The 24,068-nt window shown below is 36.1% G+C and overlaps 1 protein-coding gene across 17 annotated transcripts in view; it reads right to left on the bottom strand.

Annotated features, from left to right (window-relative positions):
• The window catches only part of SOX6 (SRY-box transcription factor 6), a 375,354-nt gene that overhangs the window by 222,596 nt on the left and 128,690 nt on the right, over positions 1–24,068 (bottom strand). For 16 of the 17 annotated variants that reach the window (XM_082059015.1, XM_082059008.1, XM_082059006.1 and 13 more), the window contains one exon: positions 12,567–12,810. In XM_082059015.1, the coding sequence (XP_081915141.1) occupies positions 12,567–12,810 (244 nt within the window). Of the gene's footprint in view, positions 1–12,566; positions 12,811–19,700; positions 19,822–24,068 lie in introns of those variants that run through there. The other variant, XM_082059014.1, reaches the window with a different exon arrangement.

Below are 24,068 nucleotides of genomic sequence, written 5' to 3'. Positions count from 1 at the left end.
GAAGAATGACAGGTATCCCTAGTATTTTTGGTCCTGTTTGGCCCTACAGCTATAGTATTGGAGTCACTAAACAGCTAACACATTTGCAGTGTGTTATCTGAATTGGCACTCTGAGAAGCTCAACAAGGATGACTTTCCAGGCCCCATCTTCTTCTGGAATCAGAAATGGTTAAAAAGAGTGGCTGAGGGTTCAGCAGGAGAACTGCGCAAACTGAAAGGCATTCAAGGGATTAAATGGGTAAATGGAAAAACTGTAGACCAGTGTAGTGTAAATACCTTATCTAATAATAGCAGAACTCAGCTAGAAAAATCTAAATCAGCTGCATGTACAATAATCTACAAGCAACAAAACCCATTCCCATGCATTGTATGTTTCTAGATAAATTTGTGAATCATCTACAAATCAAGTGTAGCTAAAATGAACCATTGAAAAGGCTTGAGAACAAATTTTATAGCTGTGCAATCAGAATAGATATTTGCACTCCTATGTATCTGCTGTTGGCAGCTTTCTTTTTCATTCCAACCATATGAACAGGTGATACTGACCTCACGTTCATGGCAAACTAGACAGATCGAAAAAAAAATGGGGCAAGGGAAGCATTTCTGTTATATTTTCTCTAGAAAGGTGTCTCAAATGCATTTGAAGGGAAGTTGTTACTGCAGTGTTCAGTTTGTTGAAAATCAAATAAAGGTTGCAGAAAATTTATGAAGTATTTTAATTTGTTTGGTGGACTTTATAAACTTCTGCGGACCAATGCATTTCACATTTGCGTTCCGACATCTCATCCACTGCATGGCCAAAAGCGCAACTGTCACAGACATCAGGTGCAGGTCTGGCTCTGAAAAATTCATTTGCATTGACATTCACAAGTGGCTTGCAGATACCTTCTTAATGTAACTGGAAATACAACCTTTAGACACAGGTATCATCTGAAAAGAGACTAGTGGATAACGTGTGTTGTCTGAGAGAAGAGGTGTATCATCTCCATGAGTTGTTTGTTGGTCCTCTTGCTTTAACGCATGAGACACTCTCATTAGAAAATCTGGAGTGCAGAATGGAAAAGGACCACTATGCTTCTCACCACGGAACAAGAAAATAAATCCATGGTTAGGAAAGGGGAACCTGGTTCTTTTGAATAGGGGAGGATTCAATAATGAAAGAGACTCTGTCCTTGAGAAGCTTTATAAAGCCACCTTTTATAGAACGAGGAAGCCCCACTTCATTTGACTGGAAGAGAAGAAAGAAAGGATACTATTAAAGGTATTTTTCATGCTTTTTCCAAGTGCATGGAAGAAGAGGTAAAGACAAGCACAATGCCTAGCCAAGATCAACTTAAATGTTTTCATTTTGCAAAATCCAGCTGCACTGATGAAAATTCTCTATGTAAGCCAACTTCTCTCAGCATAACTGCTAATACTAAGAAAATTAGCAAGAGAATATGACTGATATGACTGTCCACTTAACGTATTTCAACACTGTTTGGTGCCCAAATTCATCCAGTAGCTACATAATACACAACTATAACACAATCCTGAATTCTCAGGTTTAAAATTCATGTATTTCTGTAAAATGGCACTTTCAGTCTAAACTTGTAATAATATCTTCAGTACATGACAGTCCCTGTGAAAGAGCATTTTTCAGTGTGTGCTCTTCTTACTGATTTCAGTGATATCCATGTAAGGAAGGGGGGAAAAGGAAAATATCTTATAATAAGATAAATAGCAAACTTTTAATCTATGGACAAAAGACTTACACGGAGCATGCTCCTTCATCTAACAGTGGTGAAATTCAGTCATAGTAAACCCTACACATTTTTAATCTTCACTGTATTGGAGTTAATTCAATTTCCAGACGATAAATAAAACAATATTGACATATTAATCAAGTGTCAGCATATTTTACTTCCAATAACAATGGAGTGCTTAGAAAAGAAGAAACTTAAGAAAAAGCTATGTTTGTAAATTCTTTTAATTTCATTCTAACATAAAGTGTTAGGTAAAAGTATTCCTTAATACAGATAATAGCAAAGTGGGTTTCTCCTCAGTTTGCTCCAAAGTGATATCTGGTGCAGGTTGCTCAGGATCCCACCATACTTTTATTAGACTTATAAAACTATCCTCACACTTTCACGCTACTACTGAATAATTGTAGAGCTGTTTATGCCTATACCAGAATACACAACGGGATTGCACAGGGATTTTTGCCTTCCACAATGGTGGCATTTCCAGACTAGCCTGGAATCTGACTGCTTAAGGAACCACATGATGATTTTACACCTTAAGCTTTCTTCTTCGCCTTACTGTGTCAGATATAAAAATGTTCTTAGTTGAAGAGGCAGTTATTTGCCAAGATGACTAAATCAGAAAATCTTACTGCCCAGCAGCTGGAGAGAGGAACTCAGTCTGGACCACTATTCCAGCTGCTTACTATTCATCAGGGACAGAGCTGAGTCTATTTTTGAAATGCTGGTTTTTAATATCAAGGTAAATAAAGGGCATTTTTTCTGTGTACTTTTCCTTGCCATCCCATTAGCACAGACAAAATTTTATTACAGATCATTCAGCTCACTGTGCTTAGTGTTTTGACAAAATGTCCCTATTATAACAGATTAAATACCTATACATAGCCATTAAAATTTAAGGATTAGATTTCAAAGTGAAGAAAATGGCAGAAAATAGATAAATGCACAAAAGACAGAAAACCATAAGTTAGCAAGGCATGAATACTAAATTACTATACACGGCTTACTCAGAGATAGGTGGCCCGTGTATGAAATCACGCTTTTACTTATCCCTAAAATATCTACCTGTCCCTCTACTCATATGTAAATGAGAAAACAACATTAAGATTTCCAGTGCAATATGGTAAAAGCTTTCCTAGGTCTATCCTTGGCCTTCCTCCTGTTAGATGGGCAATGCACTTCTTTAACCACTCCCTAAGTTTGCTTCGGATATGTATGGTCGACCAACAGTGTGCTGAGCCTTATCAGCTCTCCAGGCTGCCTGGTGCAGACAATGCATGGCCTCTTGGCCATTCCTATTAGAGCTGCTGTGAATGGTTCAGGGATAGTTTTGCTAATGGCAGAAAAAACTCTGAATAATTACAAACAACGGCTTGATACAAATAAAGAGGGAGACACTTTGTCACTACATATATGGTACTTTCTTCACACTCCATAATAATTCCCTTAAAACTTTTGCACTGAGATAATACGTATAGGTACTTCAGCATGCCACTTACACTGAGAAAATGTTTTTTCAGTATGTATATTCACTAGATTTCCCAAGTTACACTCATAAAATTCTTTAAAAAGAGACCTGCTTAGTTTCTGTACAAAGGAAAGAAAATCTTTATACTTTCTTAGATGTTCTAGGTGAAAGGAGATTGAACAAATAATAATTTTCTTGTTAGTGTAAAAATGTATTTAGATTCTAACAGTTTAAGTAGCTCATTTTCCCATCAGTGACCCCGCTAGTTTTAACAGTATAAATGCAGGAGCACTGATGTAAGTGATGTAAATAAAGGTATTGAAAGTTGACCCAGTATTTTTCAGATCAGGAAGCTACTGATTATAGCAATATCTGCAAGCTGAATCACAATCCAACTTGTGTCAACTTTTATGAAGCCCTTTCACTTCCAAAATAGAGCAAACACACACAAAATGACAGTTCTATCAGTGAAAGATTGTAGGCTAAAAATGAGATTCAACAGTCTTGCTCCTTCCTCTGAATGGTCAAAGTACAATCTATGGGGGTTGCATTTGGGACCTGAAAAGCAACACCTTGGTTAGGGGACTCCACGGTCATGACTGGAGATCTGGACTGGGAGAGATCTCACTTTGGGATCCTTGTGTGGGTTAAGGACAGCCAATAGTCTGGTGAACTGGATTCTCTGGTCAGGAGCCTTAGAAGAGGGGAATGCATGAGGCTGTGGATTTTAATAAAGAGATGTCAAAAGTTCCTTTATGTTATGTTTCATGTATGGAGCAGAGATTCTCTCTCAAAGAGAGATACTCTCTGAATGTGAGAAAAAAGGAAAACTCAGGACTGAAACTGTGGGCTGTACAAAATCAGAATCACGGTGTTAGTTAGCAATTTAAGATTAACTACTGTCAAGTTTGATTGAAAGTTGACGACTGCAAACCTACTCAATAGCCAGCTACAAGACGCTTTCTGTAAGAGTTCAACGGAAATCACAGGATGAATGGCCAAGAAGTAGAAAGTAAATATTATTAACATAAAATGTGTAAGCTGAATTGCTTATTTCCATGTGGATGAGGCTTTTCTGTTATAAAGGGATATTTATCTGTCTCTGCATTGAATGGGACACATGTAAACACCCCAGGAAAGTTGGATATCCAGAGTGGTTTTGATTCCAAGTACTAGAGGCATGCTGGCATTTGGAACTAGTCTGGAGTTAACATATAATGAAAGCAAATGTTTACAAAATCATTTCCAATCACTACATTAAATATGGTTTCCCATGTTGAGGAATTTAATTAAATAGAAATAAGAGAAATTAAAAATCTAAGTGATCATTTCCAATTCTCATCCAATCAAAAAAAAAAAAGTTTTATTAAGACAGATTTGTTTAAATCCAAGCCTTGAGAATGACTGCTATGAGCTTTTGAGAGAACATAATTTGTAAAGTCTCAGCAAATGATGCTAGTGGGAGGGCAAATGGCAAGTAATGGAATAAAACCTCAAGTCTTTAACTCAGCATTTACGCTGAATAAAACTTACATTTCACTGGCTGAATACAACCTGTAAAAGGCTTGTAATTTTGTATTGCACCTTTTATACACATCTAAAAACCTGAAGAAGAAACAATACAACAGTAAGCACTGGCTCTAACCCAAGAAATAATACACTAAATCGAGGTTGCGGGGGGAAAAAAAAAAAAGAGAGACTTAATAATCAGGTATACATGATACAAATATAGCCTTATGAATAGGTCACTGTAAGACTAGATATCTGTTTGGAAGGAATATGCAGGGACTTTTTTGTTTGATGTAAAATATGACCACTTAATTGCAGCAACACCTTCATTCTCTGTTGTTGGAGAAAACCAAATGAATCTAGGTACACCAACTTTTGGGTAGAGAGATTTCAGAAGGTTAGAATTTTTCAACTGTGATTTAAACCTTGTCTTTACAAATGAGCAAGTCTATGAAAAATGATGACAGGTACTTTGCTCCATTACAGAACAGAAAATCACCTCAAAACTGTTAAATTCAATGGCCAATAACGTCTATATGGCAGTCAACTCACAAATGATACACACAAACTCATATGTGCTTTTGTAAGAGTTAGATGCTAAGGATTTCCTTAACTAAGGAAATTACCAAATACCGTATGTCCTAACTCCCTGTGTTTATGTTTGGCAATAAATCACAATAATATTGAGACTTCATGCCCTGGACTTTGGTTAATGCCCTTATTAATGAGAAAGTAACAGGAGAACTATTTACAGAATTATTATTTAGATTTATATTTTCATCTAAACTGAAACTGAAGATGTATTGTGATCAGTTCCAGCCGATTATCACTGTTTACCTTTTTGGTAAATAAAGACACATATTTTGTGATGTATGCTTGTCAGAAGCTGCCAAACAAAACAAGGATTGTGTAGCTTGGATATTCCGGATTGCTTTGTATATATCCAACTTCTTCCTATTAGATTGTCTTAGTTGTCCAACTTATAACTGGATCTATTGTAAATATCAAAATAAAATCTGTATTTATGCTTTTAGCAGTATCAAATGCACATCGAAGTCCTTCTCTGTATATAGTTACATGACATGTATTACATGCTTTATGTTTCCCTTTTAGCATTTGCAGAGGAATACACGCAGGAAACCATCCTGCTGCAGAGAGTACTTGTATTTCTTTAAGGTAAACACTGATGAAACATTTGGAAGATTGAAATAAAAACAAGACATTTATGAGACATAAAGGTATCACATAAAACTGTTGTGAATTACAATAACATTGGCTGAATCCCAGAGCAGATAATCCTTATAAACATGCAGGAATGCTGTAAACTGTATATGAATGTCAGTGATACAGTACATTAGGAGATTCATATTACACTTGGTGCTCCGTAAGTCTCAGTCACTGGATTTTTCATGGCCTCAAAGATTAAAATAAATACATGTAGTATCTCTCCTTTCTTCATGAAGACATTTTATGTACACAGTTTTATTATGCTGAACAAAGATACCAAAGTCTGTTTTTTCTTGAGCTGTCAAAGTACAAAAGAAATGCAAGAAGTCCTTGCACAGATGTAGTAAAGTGCTGGATTTTATCTTTTGGCAGGTGCTCAATATGCAGCCCACATAATCACATGTTAATGACTGGAGTGTGTTAATCAGCATGCATACCTGATTCCTTCTTGCCCAAGGAAAAAAATGTAACAATTTAGAGCGTGTTAATGCTTCTACTTTTGAAAAAATTCATGTCAATATACATAAGTGAATTAAAAACTTTTCAGAAATTGATTTATAAAAAATAGTAAATGTTAAAATAAGAGAAAGAAAGAAGATTACCACAGGTTTAGAAAACATAAACTATGGGGCTTTGGGAAAGAATTCAGGTGATGATTAATTCTATTTAAACACAGTTCACCCTAGAATATAGGGAAAGGTTTAAAATAAACAGTGCATTTGGGAAAAAAAAAAAAAAAATTGTACAGCATCAAAATGAAAATAATAGAATTATAACAGGAATGCCAAAAAGAACAACTATTTGATTCTTGTTAAAATAAAGTCAATTTTGTATTTCACCGCCCCTAGTAGGCACATTATCCTGCACATTTTTAGGGAATTGTCGTATTATTTTTAATATGAAATGTAAACATCTTTTATGCTAGAGCTTTATCCTTGATCTTTCAAACCTTTAGACTTGTGCTTAACATTAGAACTGCTGGTAGTCCTAATAAAGTCAAGTTAAGCACATACCCAAATGCTTTTTGAATCAAAACAACATGCTTGGGGGAAAACAAAACAAAAAAAACAACAGTCTATCTTTTCTGTAACAAATTTCTCAAAGAAGTCTATTTTATGGAAAAAATAAAATATCATATCATCTGCTTTTTCATACACCCTTTAGTTTTGGCCAAAACTTTGTACTCATGGAATTACATATGAAGGTGTTTATCTCTTTAGTTAGATAAAAATTCTGATGCACTACCTGGCATGCAGAAATAATGTCACAAGCATGGTAGAACTGCTTTCGATAGTCACAAAACTCAGATTTCTACTCATAAGTAACAGCTGCATGAGCAATTTAGCAGAGACAGAATTGCCAGAGTTTAGGGCATTCATATTTGATGCATTTTATATGCTCACGTCTAGCCTGTAAACGAATAAAAATAAAATTTCGAAACATGTAATTGTATCTATAACTTTTGAGAATTTGAAGCCGTGAATTTATATAACAACAAATTCAGAGTGTTTAGCATGTGTAAATGTTTTTAATGATCTTTACTAAAAACCTGGGTTTATTTTCCTTAAAGGGAAGAACTTTCAACAAGAGAAGTTAACAGCAGGGATGGGGGAGCGACAGGATTGTGTCTGTTTTATGTAGAGACAGTAAGCACTGAAACATTAAGACCGTCAGGATACCACTTATTTCTGCCTCCCTGATGCCAGTAGTTTTGCTAAAGCTACATAAAGTTAAATTTGATACTTTGCGATTTAAAATTATTTTAAAAGGTACAAATACATGTGCCATTAAGACATCTTCACTTTTCCTGCTGTATATACAAACCTGCTATCAGCACCACTGAGACATACGTGCAGACACAGTGGAAAGGTAGTGTGCCTTTCACTCTTTTGGCAAGAAGTCAACAAAAGACAGAGACTTGACATAATTATGAAATATATCTCAATGTTGCCATTTGAGATAAAATCCAATGAGATACATTTCATTTCTAAATCCAGGCTGTCTCTGAACGATGTTACAAAATGTATGGGGAAATGTAGCATATATTTGAAAGTAATTAACTTGTATTTGTGTATCTGTTTGTTTTTCCTCAGTCGCAGAGAAATAACACCCATCCTTTAGACTTAACTTGCTGCTGTGGTTCCCTGTAACAGCCTCTCACTGAATCATTCCAAGCAACAGTAGAGCACGGAGGTGCGGATGCCCTCATCCAGTGCACACACACTCTATGTACCTTCTGAGGTGCTGGGCAGGGGAGGAACATTGGTGGGAAAAGAAAAGAGTACAGTTACCGTCACAGAGACCCATCAGCACCCACGGCAATCGGCACAGCACCTGCAAGCTCTTCACAAACCCTCTCTATTACCAGGTTTTTATATTGGAATCAGGGATGGGAACTCTATTTTTTTTTACTGTTGTGGGGGTGCAGGCAAGTGGCGGAATTCTGCAATTTGGAGAAAGATTCCAGATTGGATTAGGTTAAAGCTGCTCAAATGCATCATTCACAAGGCCCACGCCTAACCCTTACAGGCATGAGAATACACCATCCCATTCCTCAAGGAAGATCAGGGCATTTGTCCATGTGATTTTCTATCTTGCTGTTGGCACTGCCTTCTCCTGATACTTCAGAGCAAAAATAAAAAACCTTCATAATTTATCTCACAAGCTGTTCAGGGCTCTCTATGAAGATGAGGACCATTCCTGATTCTCCAGTGAACAGAGCATGAATTATGATTCTCTGTTTACTTACATATTTACTACTAAACATATTCTTGTGATACAACAATTCAGTTACTACTAAATCTAGCAAAAGTAAGTGTTGGTTTTCCCCCTCATCCACTCTCAGCCTGTGGCCCCAAGAGCCAGGTTTCGATGGTGTATCTTGCCTGTATTCACTGTTCATGGGAGAAAACAGGACACTTTCCTCACTATCTTAGTACTTTGCCCTCTTCCCTACAGTTTACTGCAGCAAACAGATGCGTCCTTAGCCTAAAACAGATTTTATTTTCTAGTAGAACTACAGGCAGCAATAAGTACCCATATGTCCAGTTATTTTTATATTAAGTTGCAATCAGAAATATACATACGATCTTTTCAGCTCAGCAACATGAAATTACAGAAATCTTTTGGTTGGTTTATTTTCTCCCACTGTAACATCAAATTGGCTGGTGATACGATACTCACAGTGTAAGTCATTACAGGTCTGACGTTACAGTTGTGTATTACAGTTGTTACACATTGCTGAATCTGTCAAATGAAAAGGGAGCACAAAGGGAATTTCCAAATGCAGCTGCTATTTCCCATTTGTTAAATCCTTTTATTACACCATATAAGTACACAGCTGGGAAATACTATAGAGTGGGAGTTAAAACAAAATATTTTGGCTTCCAGACATTCAGAATACACAAAGGACTCAGTGGAAAGCAATGCCTGATATCAAAAGGGAGTGAAAGTTTGAAAACACTGCTAGCCAGTGTGGGTTTTTTAATGATAATACACAATGTAGTTTAAAGGTATCTTATATTACAGAAAGTGCTGCATAACATAAATGGGGGCAGGGGATGGGGAGGGGGAACACAATCTTTTTTTTCAGTCAAATTGCCCAACTACAGTATCTTTTTTTCACCTATGATCTGTACAGCCCTCGTAGCGTGTTACGTTGCATACTGTGTGCTCTCACAAATTCCAGTGAACTCCTTAGTAGTTACAAGGGCATAAGGGATACAGGATTGTGCCCTCATTTAGGTAGCACACAAATGAGAATATTTTTCCTCTCTGTCATGTCAACACAGCATTCTTTGAATTTGCTATCTTATAACCAGACAACACACGTCATTGATGCATTTTAATGACAGCACTACTGTCTTTACTTCCAGTGTAAATGGTGTGAGCAGGTGCTTCTTAAAATCTGCTTTGAAAGGATCCGTCTGGGAAAGGTCAGAAAGCACTTACCTTCTGGGAGTTTAGTTTTATTAAGTAGAAAAGTGGACACTACCACAGCACCTATCTCAAAATTGCCCAACCCACCCTCTGGAATTTGTCTTTCTGGAAAGAAATTCCTACACTCCCTTAAAGGAGTATGAAATTGCCTCAATCAGGAAAATTGCAGGCGCCTCTGAATTCTTCTTTAGCAATATTGATGACTATGTGGAGACTGAGGGGAACTCAGGGAAACTTTGTGCAATTAATTGAGGCTTAAAGGTTTGCTCATGAAGGAAGGGACAAAAAAATAATAATAAGAGGAAAAAAGAAAAGAATCAAACAGGCTACCCTAAATGACAGTCCTTCAAAGAGAAAAAAGTGTTTTTCACCACTTCACTATTGTGATCTAACTAGTCATCTGACTCATGTAACTCTAAATACACTGGGACCTTGGTCTGTACATTTTAGATCTCTTTTAAGTGTAACCAAACAGCATGGCTTAGAACTGCAGTTTTCACTTCTAGCCAAGCCTAGTAAATTATACCCAGCTCTGAGCTGGGCAAAATGATCTGTTCGGTTTAGCTGAGACCTGCCTAAATAAAGATGACATACATCCACCACCAGATTTAACCCAAGGGAATTGTGGAAACACCTAATGATTTCCAGGACATTCATCTATGTATGTGATGGAATATTTACTGAATAAAAGGGAGAGAGGAAAACCAGAGTGCTAAGTCACTCAAGCAAAGTTTACACACCTGTTCTGAAACACGCTAAGCTGAGTATTGATTCATGTCTGTCCAGAGGTACAGTAAGTGTTGACATGATAGTGCAGCATTGAGAAAGAAAACAGATATTGCACTCTGTTGCTGAAAAGTGTAAACCCACTTCAGAGCAACACCAATGAGTACAACTGATCGTACTGCAAGAAGTTCTATCACTTTGGCTTAAGCATTACACCAGGTCTAAGGAACAGCCTGGATCAAAACCAAATGCTTTGAGGGACTCTTAGAGGCTAGAAGTTCCTTCCCTCTGGGACACAGAGCCATTTTATTAATGTTATTGATGTCTTAAGACAAAAATTCCTAGAGTGCAGATGCCTCTCTGAATAAATAGGAAAGTAGCTGATGAATTGGCAGATTTATTTTTCTATCAGCAAACTTGACCAATCCTTTCTAGTCTGCATCCAGCTTGTCCTCCTGATAACATAGAAATTAAAATTACTCTGGTGTGCTTATCACATGACCTGGGCAAAAGAGTGACCCTCCTTCCAAAATGAAGTTCCATCTGACAATTCTGCCTAGAAGTCATATACACAACTTACGATAACTTGCCAAGTTGCCAACCTATAATCATTTTTCTTTAAAGCCATTTTCACAGTTGAAATTTTGCCCTCTTCATGACAGTCACCCAAATACTTAGAAATATTTTAGGCTTGACAGAAAATTCTGCACTAGGTTAAATTGTGCATTGCAGATTAGGTAGAATTTTTCTGGTTTGGTTTGATCTTTTGAATCAATTGGATTTTAGAAAGAAAAAAAAAAACACACCTTACTATATAAACAAAATAGATAATATGGTAGTGATATTATTTAATTAATTCCAGGCATCATAATATGCAGGAAGAATTCCAGTATCTATGTTACTAACGCATTAGTATTTTTATTTCTAGTCAAATTTGAAATAAGTTTGTTATTGCTAATGCTGTCTATAATTGGTTTTTAACCTTATTAAAGCTGCTGATTTGTAAAAAAAAAAAAAAACAAAAAAAGTCTTGCTGAAAAAATCTGCTCAAAAGAAATTTAATGAAAACAAGGGGTATTCCTTTTAAACTAACTGTATGAATTTAATGTCTGTGAAAGTCACTTCATGGATAGCCTGGAATTATGATGTTCTACATTTACAGAACACCTGGCTGCTCAATGTATGTTAATTCTGTTCCTCGGGAACACATGCAAGGAGAAGAAATTGACCAAGATGTTATGCCCATTCAGTTTGCCCATTTATTGTAGAATTTTGGGGATGCAGAGATAGAATAACAACTGCAAAATAATTTTATCTAGGCTACTGAAGAGTATACAGATAATAATTTTGATCATTGCTAACATCACCTATATACAAACCGGTGATCTAGAGCAAAAGAGCATAACATAGTTACTCACAAACACCTTTGCCCTCCACAAAAAGTGTAATTTCCTACGAATACAGAAGGATGTTTCTCTCACCTAAAACACCAGCCTCTGTGTTGTGATGTAAAACTATAATATTCTAGATTGGGTGGGTTCTATTTCTGAGAGACAAGTAAAAAAATACATTAAAGTTTCTTCCATCAGCACAACACTTTGCAGATGACAAACAGTTGTGAGCTACATCCTCCTGTCAGAAATTAATGCTTGAATATATGAGCTAGAGAGGTTATGACATAAATCAAGTTATGAATGAAAACATGATGAATAGATGCATTTCCTTTCCGAAGGTGAACTCATCAAATGACCTCATTCATATAGACCTGTATACTTAAGAAGATTATACAACTGTAATTTACAATTACACCATATTGATATTGATCTATTACTAACACCGACGCTTTAACATTTAAAAAGCTTTACACCTATGAAGGATTATACTGAACATGTCTTTCAAAATGGAAGTGAACACTCTTTTACAATACTAATTTAGAAAGCCACCGTGAAACTCACCATTCTGTGTTGGGCTGAGATGACTCCATCCCACTCAGGATCTTGTTGGATGGTCGTGACCAGAGTCGGTAGCTCCTCAGAGTGAGGTTTGTTGTGCATTACATTGTGTAGAGGCAGATGAGAGGTCGCATGCTGATCACTGTTGCCCTCTTCCTTGTCTCGTGATGCTAAGTCCTGGGTCATTGTTTCCTCTCCATCAGCTGCACATGCAAATGGAGAGGTAGCCTGCTTGGAAGACATTCTTCTACAAAACAAGAAAAGCAGACAAAAAGAATGGTGTTAAATGACAAAAATCAAGCTCGAAACAGTCCTCGAAACACACCACACTTGCCTACAACACTTAAAAATTAATCATATGCAGTCAACAAAAGTACTCTAAGAAGTATGGGTTTGGGGGATCCAGATCCAAAACACCGAGATGTTCATTGATGCCAAGCCAAGGTCAGGCTTAAATTATATGATGTAATTCTGTCCATTTAGACTTGTCAAACAATATCATTTCCTCCAGCCATAAGAAAATAGTGATTTTATTGGCATATTCGTGTTGATTTTGCGTAAGAGTTCAAGTCTTTAAACTCTTACTCCCATGAGGAATTTGAAGGTTATAAGCAAACATTTGAATGAGAGAGTCCACCATGCTTTCCTAACATCATTCTTTGCAAGCAAAAGCTGTTTTCTACACAGATGAGAATTTTTAAATGCATTTTAAAATCTGCTAAATAAGTCCTGTTGCTGTTTGTTCAAAGCTACATCTGCTCTTAATCTGTTTAAAATTTTACCCCATTTTACCTTTTGGAAAGTGTTTTGAGAGACTCACGTGAAAAGTGCCCTAAAACTGAACAGTTTTGTGAATGGCTATATAATATCTGAGTAATCTTTACAGTTTGAACTAAAAATCTAAAATAATTATATTTCATTTCATATTAGGCATTGAGTACAGGATATAGCTCAACAAATTACTTCAAATGACTTAAAAGTGTAACGAATAAATGTATTGATTTATGTTAAATGTCTTTTGCTAATAATGGCCTCTTACTACCATCTCATATGCAAACACAGCTTTCACCACAGTTTCTGCACTTAGATGAAAATATAACCGACTTCAACACAAAATCTGAAAACACTTTGTTTAAAATTTCTAATAAGATTAACTGCAACTGTTCAAACAATCATTAATAAACCTGAAAGACAGCTAAAATACATTAGCTATTTTCCCAGGTTTTAGTAACTTTACAATATCCTTGACACTGAAATTGCTGAGAAACTAAGGAATAAGATCTTCACCTTAATTGCTTTTTAACAATAATTGATTTCATACCATTTCTTTAAAAATGCACAAATCAGTTAACATAGGAAACCACATGAGCATTTTTCAAATTAGCAAATCATTAACTTGCTAGTACTGTTTCTACAGACAAATAAATACTGATTAAAGGGTCTGGAAATCTGAGACTAACAGTTAAATTTACAAATCTGTCACATGCTTTCATGAATATTACAGTGAAGGAAATATCAAGTGCAAAGAAAAATAATTAAGTTAATTCCAATTTAAACAGTAGTTTTTATGTAGCGGCCTGTGTTTCACATAGGATTTAACAGCTAATGCTAAATTTCTCACAATTAATGAGGGAGTACAGATTTAGTATACTACAGTGAAAAAAAATTAATATAGGATCAACTAATCTAATTATGTACAGTTCTGTATGAAAGTATTACAAGCTTTGAAGTGCTTTGAAACATATTAAAACACTGATACCTATTTAGAATAACTATTCTGTAAATAGAGATAATCCTCCCTCTTAAACTCGATACTGGTGGAGAAAAAAAGGTTTGTATTTTCTTTAGTGGAGCCTGAGTGTAAGTGGGAGTCTAATATTAATGTTGCCAATAAGCAAACTGAGGAATTTAAACCATGTATTACATTCTTACTATGCTAAAGAATTTGTGTTGATGCTACAGAGAACATGCCAAGAGTTCAGCAGCCAACATTATTGTACACATACTTCAAAAGGTTCTGGTTCATAATTACTATGATCCAAGACAAAATAAAAGGTTTACTTTCCTTTTTCTCATTAGTCACGTTAATGTAATCACTTACATGAAAATGTAAGTCAATGCTCTATGCAATTTGGAAACCAGACATGAAAACTGAGAGTCACAATAAAGGATTTTATTTTCTTTCACCTTCTCAGCAGATCTCGTTCCTGTTTCAAACCGAATGAGCTTCTGTGAAAAGCAATAGCTATGGCTGTTTCTTCACCATAAATAAATCATGACACAAAACTAGAAATGAAAATGTCTCTTAAGAATAATTTCAACTACAAACTGCACCAATGAATAATAGTGCACAATCCTAATTAAACACAACTCTGCAGCTGCAAAAATAGGCTGAATCTGTCCAAAGCTATGAGTTGGCTTTAAAGGCTGGTTTGTTAGGGAGTGTTTTCTTAAGGAAGGCTGGGCCCTCAGTCTTAATCAGCCAATAAATTATTTCCTGCAATTACATTAAATAGAAAATTATCTTCAAATTGGGAATGTTAATTGAAAATCAAAATTCAGACTGAAGTTTAGAAATTACATGCTGAATATAATTAGTCTAGAAAGGCTTCACCTCTATTTCATAAACAGGCTTTTGGTATTTCCTCAAGTGACCGTTCAGTAAAGCTATCTACTGGTAACGCACTACCGAGGAAACACTTTCGTTGCCATATACACTAATGTACCTTCCTCTTCTTCATGATGTTTTAAAGACAATTAAATAAAAATCTCTATTTGCATTCTTCTGTTTAAATTTATTACATAGAGAAAAAGGGACTCTGTTAACCTTAAAAATAAAATTATGTTGACAAAGTCTCATTCACTAATAATGTCAAGCCATGCACAGCAACTTTTTTCCGTACTAGACTAATAGAACGGACCAAGAGCAGGGTTCAAATGCTTTCTAGCTTCGCCTACCCTCTTTCTCCACTGCTGCATCATGGTCAGACACGTTTTCATACTGCACTTTACTCAGTTACCTACAGTCCTGGAGCCTGAAAAGAAAGACAAGCTCAGGCAGGCCTCCCAGGCACTTGATCTCCCCATGACATGATTTTTAGGGATGTGTTTCATTTCTGTTTCCCCTCAAACCTTTGTTAAAATGGCAAGATTTAGTGCATTAATTATGGTCAGAGGTCCACACTTAATAGTACCTTTCAGGTTTTTGCTTGCTAGATTTTAAACATTTGGGTAAAAGGCACAGAGATGCAAGATTCTGCTAGAATAAGCCCTCCACCATTTTTCCCAGCACACTCATTAATCAATATACCCCAAGTGTACATGGCTTCCAAGGGTGCCAGGCTATGCACCAAATATCGATTATGCCTGGGTTATTCATCAGTAAAACAGAGTAAATAAAAACTCTGTGACTGGGTATTAGCCAGTCAATTACCTCATGCAGGTTTTCCCTCATTACCTGTTGGTTTTTACTTCAATGTGAAAATTCTGTACACAGAACTCCATCAGGTCCAAAGGAGGAGTTCAGCCTGTAACTCCAAGGTCTCAACCAATTCAAAGGGAGAAGAATCTGGCCCATTTGAGTAGTTTATGTTTATGATAACATTAAACCATAAAACGGGTTTGTTGTGTTAAAATGTTTTAATGTTAAAATATGAGCATGAATAGCAGTCACATTTTAAGCCATAATAACTTCCCAATTTTACATTTAAAATATTCAAAATGTGTTTGCTAAAATCCCCAGTGAGAGGGGGAAAAAAAATCAATATTCATAATAAATAAGGCTTGTAAAAGGTGTCAGAAATTTACTAATTTCCATTATAATTTATTTTATTTTTTCTCATATTATCAATTAAATCCACTCGAATGATTTTTTAAAAAGTTTCTGATAAAAAATATCTCCCTAGTTATAACCCCTGCAAACAGGGGTTTATAATGGAAGTGCTGACACAACCCTAACTACAGCAGCGCAAATGGTGCCGCTATAATACACAAAATCAAGTTCTATTATTCTAAACTATCCTCGCTCGGGGGGTTTTCTTTACTGTGCTCCCAGACAAACTGCTGAAGCATGAAAAATTTAAATGCAATCAAGTGGGTCCAATTCTACTTTACTAGAACAAGTGTCTACAGTGGTACAATCTTAAAAGAAGATGCAACAGATTTGTTTGGTGCTTTTCTTTCTTTTTTCTTTTTTAGCTGTTTATTTATAATACTGCGCAGCGGAGATAAAATAAGAGAGGAAATTACACTCACATTATATCAGTATATTGATTACACAGCACACAATCAGAAAGAAAACTACATTGTGAAATTGTTGCTTTGGTTAAATTGGCAGATTAGCTGAACACAGCAATCACTAAAGGTGGAAAATATACCTAATGGGAATGAAACAAAAAGCTGAAAGAGGCCCTAATTATCTGAAGTCCTGTCACCTACTCAGTCTGGAGAATTAAATAAATCTTAGTTTGGATAGAATAAATTTTACGTCATTTTGAACTCAAGACAGAACAAGAATGGGATCATTTATCAAAGCCTCAGTAAAGCTGAGGAACTGGACCCCAGTTTGAGTCAGCCTCAATACTGAGGTAGTAAAGCTAAAATTGAACTGCTAAGCACAGTCCCAAACAGCTTCATTCTCTATATATCTAACATGATTTTTTAAATTTAATCCAGAAAAGAAGTTCTCTCTGCTCTAATGAAGACTGCCAGTCAGATTCTTGAAACGGCAGTTTTCCTTTTTTCCTACTGACAGTATGTGTTATACATATCTAAATACAAATAATAAGAATACTACTTTTTTTTCCCCTACGGCATTTCTGTGGTGTCAAATACTTCAAACAATGTATATCTTCTTTTTCAAAACAATTAGAATATATTCCTGACACAAAAGGCTTCCAAAGCCCAAAATCTTCCATCCCTGCTGATTGCTCAAATGATTAAAGCTTACAAAGGAAATTATGGCTAAACCTGGAGTTTTAGCTGCTAGACATTGCAGAATCAAGCCACAAAGTGTTAACGGAAATAACAACAATGTGATAGGCCAGACACTATTTCAAAACCACATATATTAAGCAAAAACAAGATATATGACAAAGCAGACTTGTAGTTCGCTGGAGACTCCAGCTTCTGCTCTGCTCCAGCCTCACCAAGCATTCAGAAAGCTAAAGGCATGTCCACACTGCAGCTATATAAATGACCACTTTGTACTGCTGAGATATCCAACCCAGTTTTAAACAAGCTTGTTTCTGCTAGCACTCCAACTACAGTAGCGTGGTACTCCGATGGACTAATTCATCCTGCCTTAGTGACTGCACTGTAGACATAACCCAGGTCTACAGCTCCAACAGGAGATTGGAATCAGATTAGATTAGAAATACATTCACTTACAAGGCTTTTATGAACAGTCTCCATTCCTTTTCCCCAAAGTGCCAAATTAAAGTACTTAAGTGCATGATTAACTGTAAGTATGCAAGCAGTCCACTAATTTCAAATTGGACTACTCAGTTTCAAAAAGTTAAGCACATGTCTAAGTGCTTTGGTGACTCCAGAACTAAATAAATTAAGAGAAACCATTTTTAGAAGTACTCATAACTTTTAAATATTTCCTTCTACACTTTTATGCTAACCTGGAGTTCACAAAAAGTAAAATTCAGCCACAATATCCCATCTCTCCACACCTTCTAACTGAGCAACAAATGTGCATGCTCCTCTCATAATGATTTACAGGACCTTCCCTTACAAATCAGCACTCAGCTTTGGGGTAAATTAAATGCATTGTATCCTTGTCTTTGCCTGCACTGCCCACGGTATCCTCCTCTTTCATACCTATGGCACATTCATCACTTGTATCCTTCATGGATGCTCAAAGTCCTTCTGAAGCCCAAGAGCATACTCATGGAACATCCTTTATGCAATCTAATCTATTTTGCAGTGCAATTCACCTATACAAGTACAGGCCTGAGGTAGAATAGGCTACACTGACACAGATGCATAGAAGTTACTGGAACAACTCATTTATAGCAGCAAACCAGTTCAGCATAGTTTAAACATTCAGGAAAACTGATCTTTATTTTTGTTGTATAAAGACACTAGTTACAGTAGTGTTCAGACAAACTTAAAGAAAAATGAAAATGCTTTGCCAATAACCAAAATATTTCACAGCTCTGCCCCTGAAAAACAATGTTCTATAGGCATAACTCAGTAATGTAATTCATTGTAAATCTAACACAATAATCTATCTACCATTTTAGAATAAACAGTTATTTCCTAAAATTATGAAATCTCATATCTGTATTCAAGGAGCCTTAGTAATTCAAATGAACAGTTATTGACAGATTCCGTTCTCATGGGGGCCCACACTTCAACATGAATCCCTGTGCACAAAACCCATATAAATTGATAAAGCAGCAATGGGAGAGAATCTCCCAGTTTCTGTTCCTGGGTCTGAGTCACAGCAAGGCCTTAGGCAAACCAGCTCAACTCCCTCAAGCTCTTCCTTGGCTTGATTTTGCAGGAATACTACAGGACTTAGTTACATACAGATCATGAGCAGCACTGCAACATCAGAGTTTATGGTAGCTGCAGGTATCACCTTAGAAGTAAAAGGTGGGGGTAAGGAATGGAAGCAAACATGATGCAAGAAATGACAGCTATAACATTAACTGAGCCCCCAAATCTCCAGCTGAAATAGGCATCAAGCTAAGCAATACACCCTCAACTTCCAACATACACATCAGCTACTCTTGCATTTGTTTTTCCAATCCAGACAAATTACATTTCTACCAATAGATATGAAGCCAAATCACAAAGCTTGAGTTCAGATTCAGACTTCCTTCAAAGCTCAGAAGGTTTGGAACAATTTTTATGGCATTTCTTCTCATTTGTAATCAAACAATGTGAGAGTGAAACAGATTTTTTTTGAAAGTCTTTCTCTGAGCATTCTGCCATTATAGTGACCTTCTCAGCCATGTAGACACAGTAAAATATTAGGGTTAGGGAACAAGTTCCTGTCTATTCATCTAGTTGTCAAAAACATTAAAATGAATGCAGCAAAACAGGCTCGCAGCCCCTGATGACTTTTCAGTGAAAATACAAAGTGTTTATTCAGATTCATAAAAGGCTAAAAATACAACCTACCTTTCTAGTAGGTTAAACGTTCCATTCTCTTTATTCAGTACCAGGAGCTTTCACTGAAAATGCCTAAGGTGAACTCACATTGAATGTGGTAAAGGGCAGTGAAAGAATACTCATTTAGCACCTGGGATGTGCTCGTCTTCAGTCACTGTAGTTAATATTTTCTATAGTTTATATTTAGCTGACAATATTGCTGTCACTTTATTTAAACAGCTTGAGCCTGTTCTTTGGACTGGAGCTCATATGCCCTGGAATGCTTTGACTCATGAATTGTTTCTCCTGATAATGTTACATCACGTAACCACCTCTGTTTAATTGGTTGGTATGAGCTGCTCGGTGGTGACTGCCTTTAAAGTCCTATGACTACACCATGTGTCTCTGGCTATCCAATTTCTTACTGTTGCAAAAAGAAAACATGCAGTAGTGACTTCCAGCTATCTTCACCATTAACTACAGGAACAAGAGCAAGAGTGCCAAAATTTATCCATCAGCAACTTACTAGGATTTGTTGGTTTAGGCAGCAAGTAACAGAATATACAATATAAATAAAAGCAATCATTAACAATAAAATTAAAACACAATGGTTTCTATAAATAAGCATTAATTCACATATTTTATGCAACAGAATGACTTGTTTAGCAGAATGATTGTATACATGTTTTTGATAAAGGATGCCTAAAAATACTAAGAGGATTTTATTTTAGCATATTTAGACTTTGAGTTGAGACTTTATGGAGAAGAATGCATTTTTTTTTTTCTTTCCCTTACAAAGCTAGTTAAAAACTTGTTCTAATAACTCAAAATCTTCCTGGCCACACTTAAACCTGATGGGCAGAAGTTCCTGAAAGGTTCATTAAATCCTTTCAATACTCCATGAGACACATACTCAAGTGGTAAGACATAGTATTTTTAATTTTTTCCTCCTACATTTAATTTTCAGGAGGTGCTTAGGATTCCACCTAATGAGTTTAACAGGTAATTTTCAACCCTACAGGTGTGAAAACAGAAGGTCATGTGCTATTTCTCCATATCACTTAATTCAGAAATGAAATATTTTATCTACTGTCAGATTTCGCTCCCGTCCTTCCTTGTTCTCCTCCCTCCTTGCCATATTTTTGATTCTTATTTCTAAATGAAATAGAGCACTTCAGTAGACAGTGAAAGGAAGTAGGAATTTCAGGCTCACCTGTAGCCAGTTGCAACAAACCACCTAATTAGTACCTCCATGTAACATGAAACAATGGCTCCACAGCTCAGTTACAAATTCTCTTTTTAATAAAAACCTTACCCTACAAGCCTAAAAACATTTCTAGCAGGCAAAATATTTCTCTAGTGGTTACACAAGCATCAAAGCACTTAAATATAGGTGCCAAACCACATTGCCAGGAGCTCTTAGTACTGTGAGGTAGTGTTACCTGACAGCTTGGTGAATATAAAATTACTTGTTTCTCCAACTGAAGACAATCAAATTGTCACCTTCCATTGTAATAATGCACAACTAGGGATCAGCAAAGTGCCAACATAATTACAAGGAAGAAAACAAAACATAACAAAAATATCAAATCTAAATTTCTCAAAAGGGTAAACACATCCATCTGGCTATTCACAAAGAAAAGGAGGAGGGATTTTATTTTTACTATCAAATATCCTAGTGTTATTTAGCAATAAGATTTATATTCCTTTCATTCAGTGAAAAAGAAAAACAGCTAAAGAAGGTGATTCATGAAATACTAAAAATAAACACAGGTCAGAATTGTGCTGGGATGTTACTTGTGCATGTTCAAAGTACTGCAAGTGTCATCAGAGATGTTAGGGACAAACATGTATCTGCATTGTTGTCATTATAAATTTGTGAGGATTCATGACAATTAATTCTAGCTGGCACATGGTGTACTTTGGCACAATCTATGCATGACGTGTCGCTTTTATTTGTTTATTTAAATGACTTCACTCTAAGAACCGAAAAAGAAGTTTGAACTGCAAGCTGCCTCAGAACTGGGACTTTCAGGATATTAAAAACTTGAGGAAAAGCTTTGAATGAGGTAATCTGAATATATGAGAACTAACATTTTCACCATATATTTCTTTAGGTTATTCAGCAAGTGGCCTACATATTCAGGAGTGAAATTTGCATTTTGGTGACGCAAAGATCTCACAACCAGAAATTGTGCTTTATATCTACAGTAGCTCTGGGCATCCTATAAAACATAAAAGAGTGTCCTAGGTGGGATATATATCTGAAAAAATATTTTCGTCTGGTTCATAGAAATGAAGCTAAACTTAAATTCTTCTTGAAAAACTTGCACTATTGAGTGGTATCATGGATTACCTTTTCTGTATCAATATTCCAGTCACTACTAATGCATACACAAAGTTCTTTTGCATTTATTTATGTAAATGCACAACACCTTCACATGCTTTTCAAAGTTTCACCAGTTACAAAGGAAAACAGAAAATATGTAAAGCTGAGAATCTGTCTTCAACATTTTTTTTCTCTGAAGGAATATTCAAGAACAGCAGTAAGGTACATGCAGCTTTTATCCACGCTGCACAATTGCACCAGAGCCAGCTGTAATCTTAACCTTTGCAGATAAAGCAGGCACAAGGACTGCTTAAATATGTCGTGCCCCTTGCAGAAGAGGTTAAGGAAAAGATGCAGGCTCCACATAACCAGGAACATCTCCTGCACCTTGTCTCGGGCATGCCATCCCCAGCAGCTCAGGTGCAGCATTGAAAGGTAGGCTTTCCAGCTGCAACCTGCTTGCAGGTTTTGCCCGTCGGTACTTGCTCTTGTGCACTATGCTGTACCAAGTGACACAGCACTGTATTAGAATATGGATACACTCTCCTAATTGTGGCATTGTTTTCAACGGGTTAAGCAGCAAATTTAGGAAAACAGATTGGGACGCGGGTCAGTGGGAACAAAGGAAGAAAGGAAGGTAGCAAAGACCCACAACCATTTTAAAGTCATAAGCATTTTGATCAGATAAAACACAACTAGATAAAAGGTTCCGCTTTCTGCAACTTTGACAAATTCTGATTTTTGTTAGAGTCCTTACAAACAGGCGTTTACAAGGCACCACCATGCACAATTTCTTTATTTTGAAGTAAGGCTTACACAATATGATCCTTCCATATGTGCACAATGGGAACCCTAAAATGTGTTTACAGATCCCTACAGGAACCACCTCATTTAGCAGTGAGCTACAGCTACTACTGGGATAAAGGACAGGATAGTCTGAAGCAGCATACTGTTCAGAAAAAGATTACTATGCCCAGCAGAAACTACCCAGGAAATATTTCAGAAATATTCCTGTTTGATTGACAATGCGGCCAAGAACAACAATGCGGCAACTTCTCTCTTTCTTCACCCAAGCCCTCCACTGCCTGCAAGATTTCATGGGAGGGAATAGATGGGGCCCTTTTTTTTTTATGTTAATTTACTTCAGTATGAAAATATGAAGACAAAAGATAAATAATTGCATCAGTCTAAGAATTCAAAACAAAACATTATCACAATTAAGCTATCCAGTTGCCATTAAGTGCAAACAATTTAAAGTTCAATTCAGTGAGACTTTGAACCTCCTATCCTTTCACTAGATCCACAGATGAAATCTCTACCAATTTTAACTACCTTTAAAAAAAAAAAGTAACTAAGACATTGTTATTCATAGTCTTATTCTCAGTATGCCATACTTGACAATATTGAGTATTTTCAATGCTATTTATTCAAAAGAAAAAAATCATTGTTTAATATTAACCAGTTTCCCAATGCAAGCTTTGTATTTTTAAGGAATTCATTAAGGTATTTGGACTAGGTACTGAAAAGAATCAGAGAACATTAAGAATTGTCACAGGTAAAACTTACACCACCTCATCATTCAGCGGGGAGAGGTCAAGCAGCACACAGTCCCTGCATCTCTGAAACTGCATCCATTGCAAAGAACACTACAAGTTCTCCCTGTCTTTTGATTTCACTTCTGGGAAGTACTACAAAATTGTTAGGAAGAAATAATTTGCAATAAGTGAGGACCCTCAAATATCCCATTTTCATGAAAGATTATGGCATACAGTATCTGACCTCTAACAAGGAAAAGGAAACATGCATAGCAAAATAAATCCTGAAGGTAAAGGTGCAGAGTGCCCAGGCTCTGAATTGCTCCACATTTCCAAGTGCTCAAAGTTATGTTTTAGTATTTTCAAATGTGTTGAAGAACATAATGAAACACAGCTAGCAGAATACAAAGAAAAACATAAACCAGCACATGAACAAAAGGTCCAGTCAAATAAATTTGTCCTCAAATATTTAGAAAGTAAAATACAAAATGTCTAAAACACAAATGTAAATTATTGTCAGTGATTTTAAACATT

Source organism: Streptopelia decaocto (genome assembly GCF_964273445.1).
Source record: "Streptopelia decaocto genome assembly, chromosome: 7".
Taxonomy (NCBI): domain Eukaryota; kingdom Metazoa; phylum Chordata; class Aves; order Columbiformes; family Columbidae; genus Streptopelia; species Streptopelia decaocto.
The sequence above is the reverse complement of the archived record's forward strand: the minus strand, read 5'-3'. Positions and strand labels throughout refer to the sequence as shown.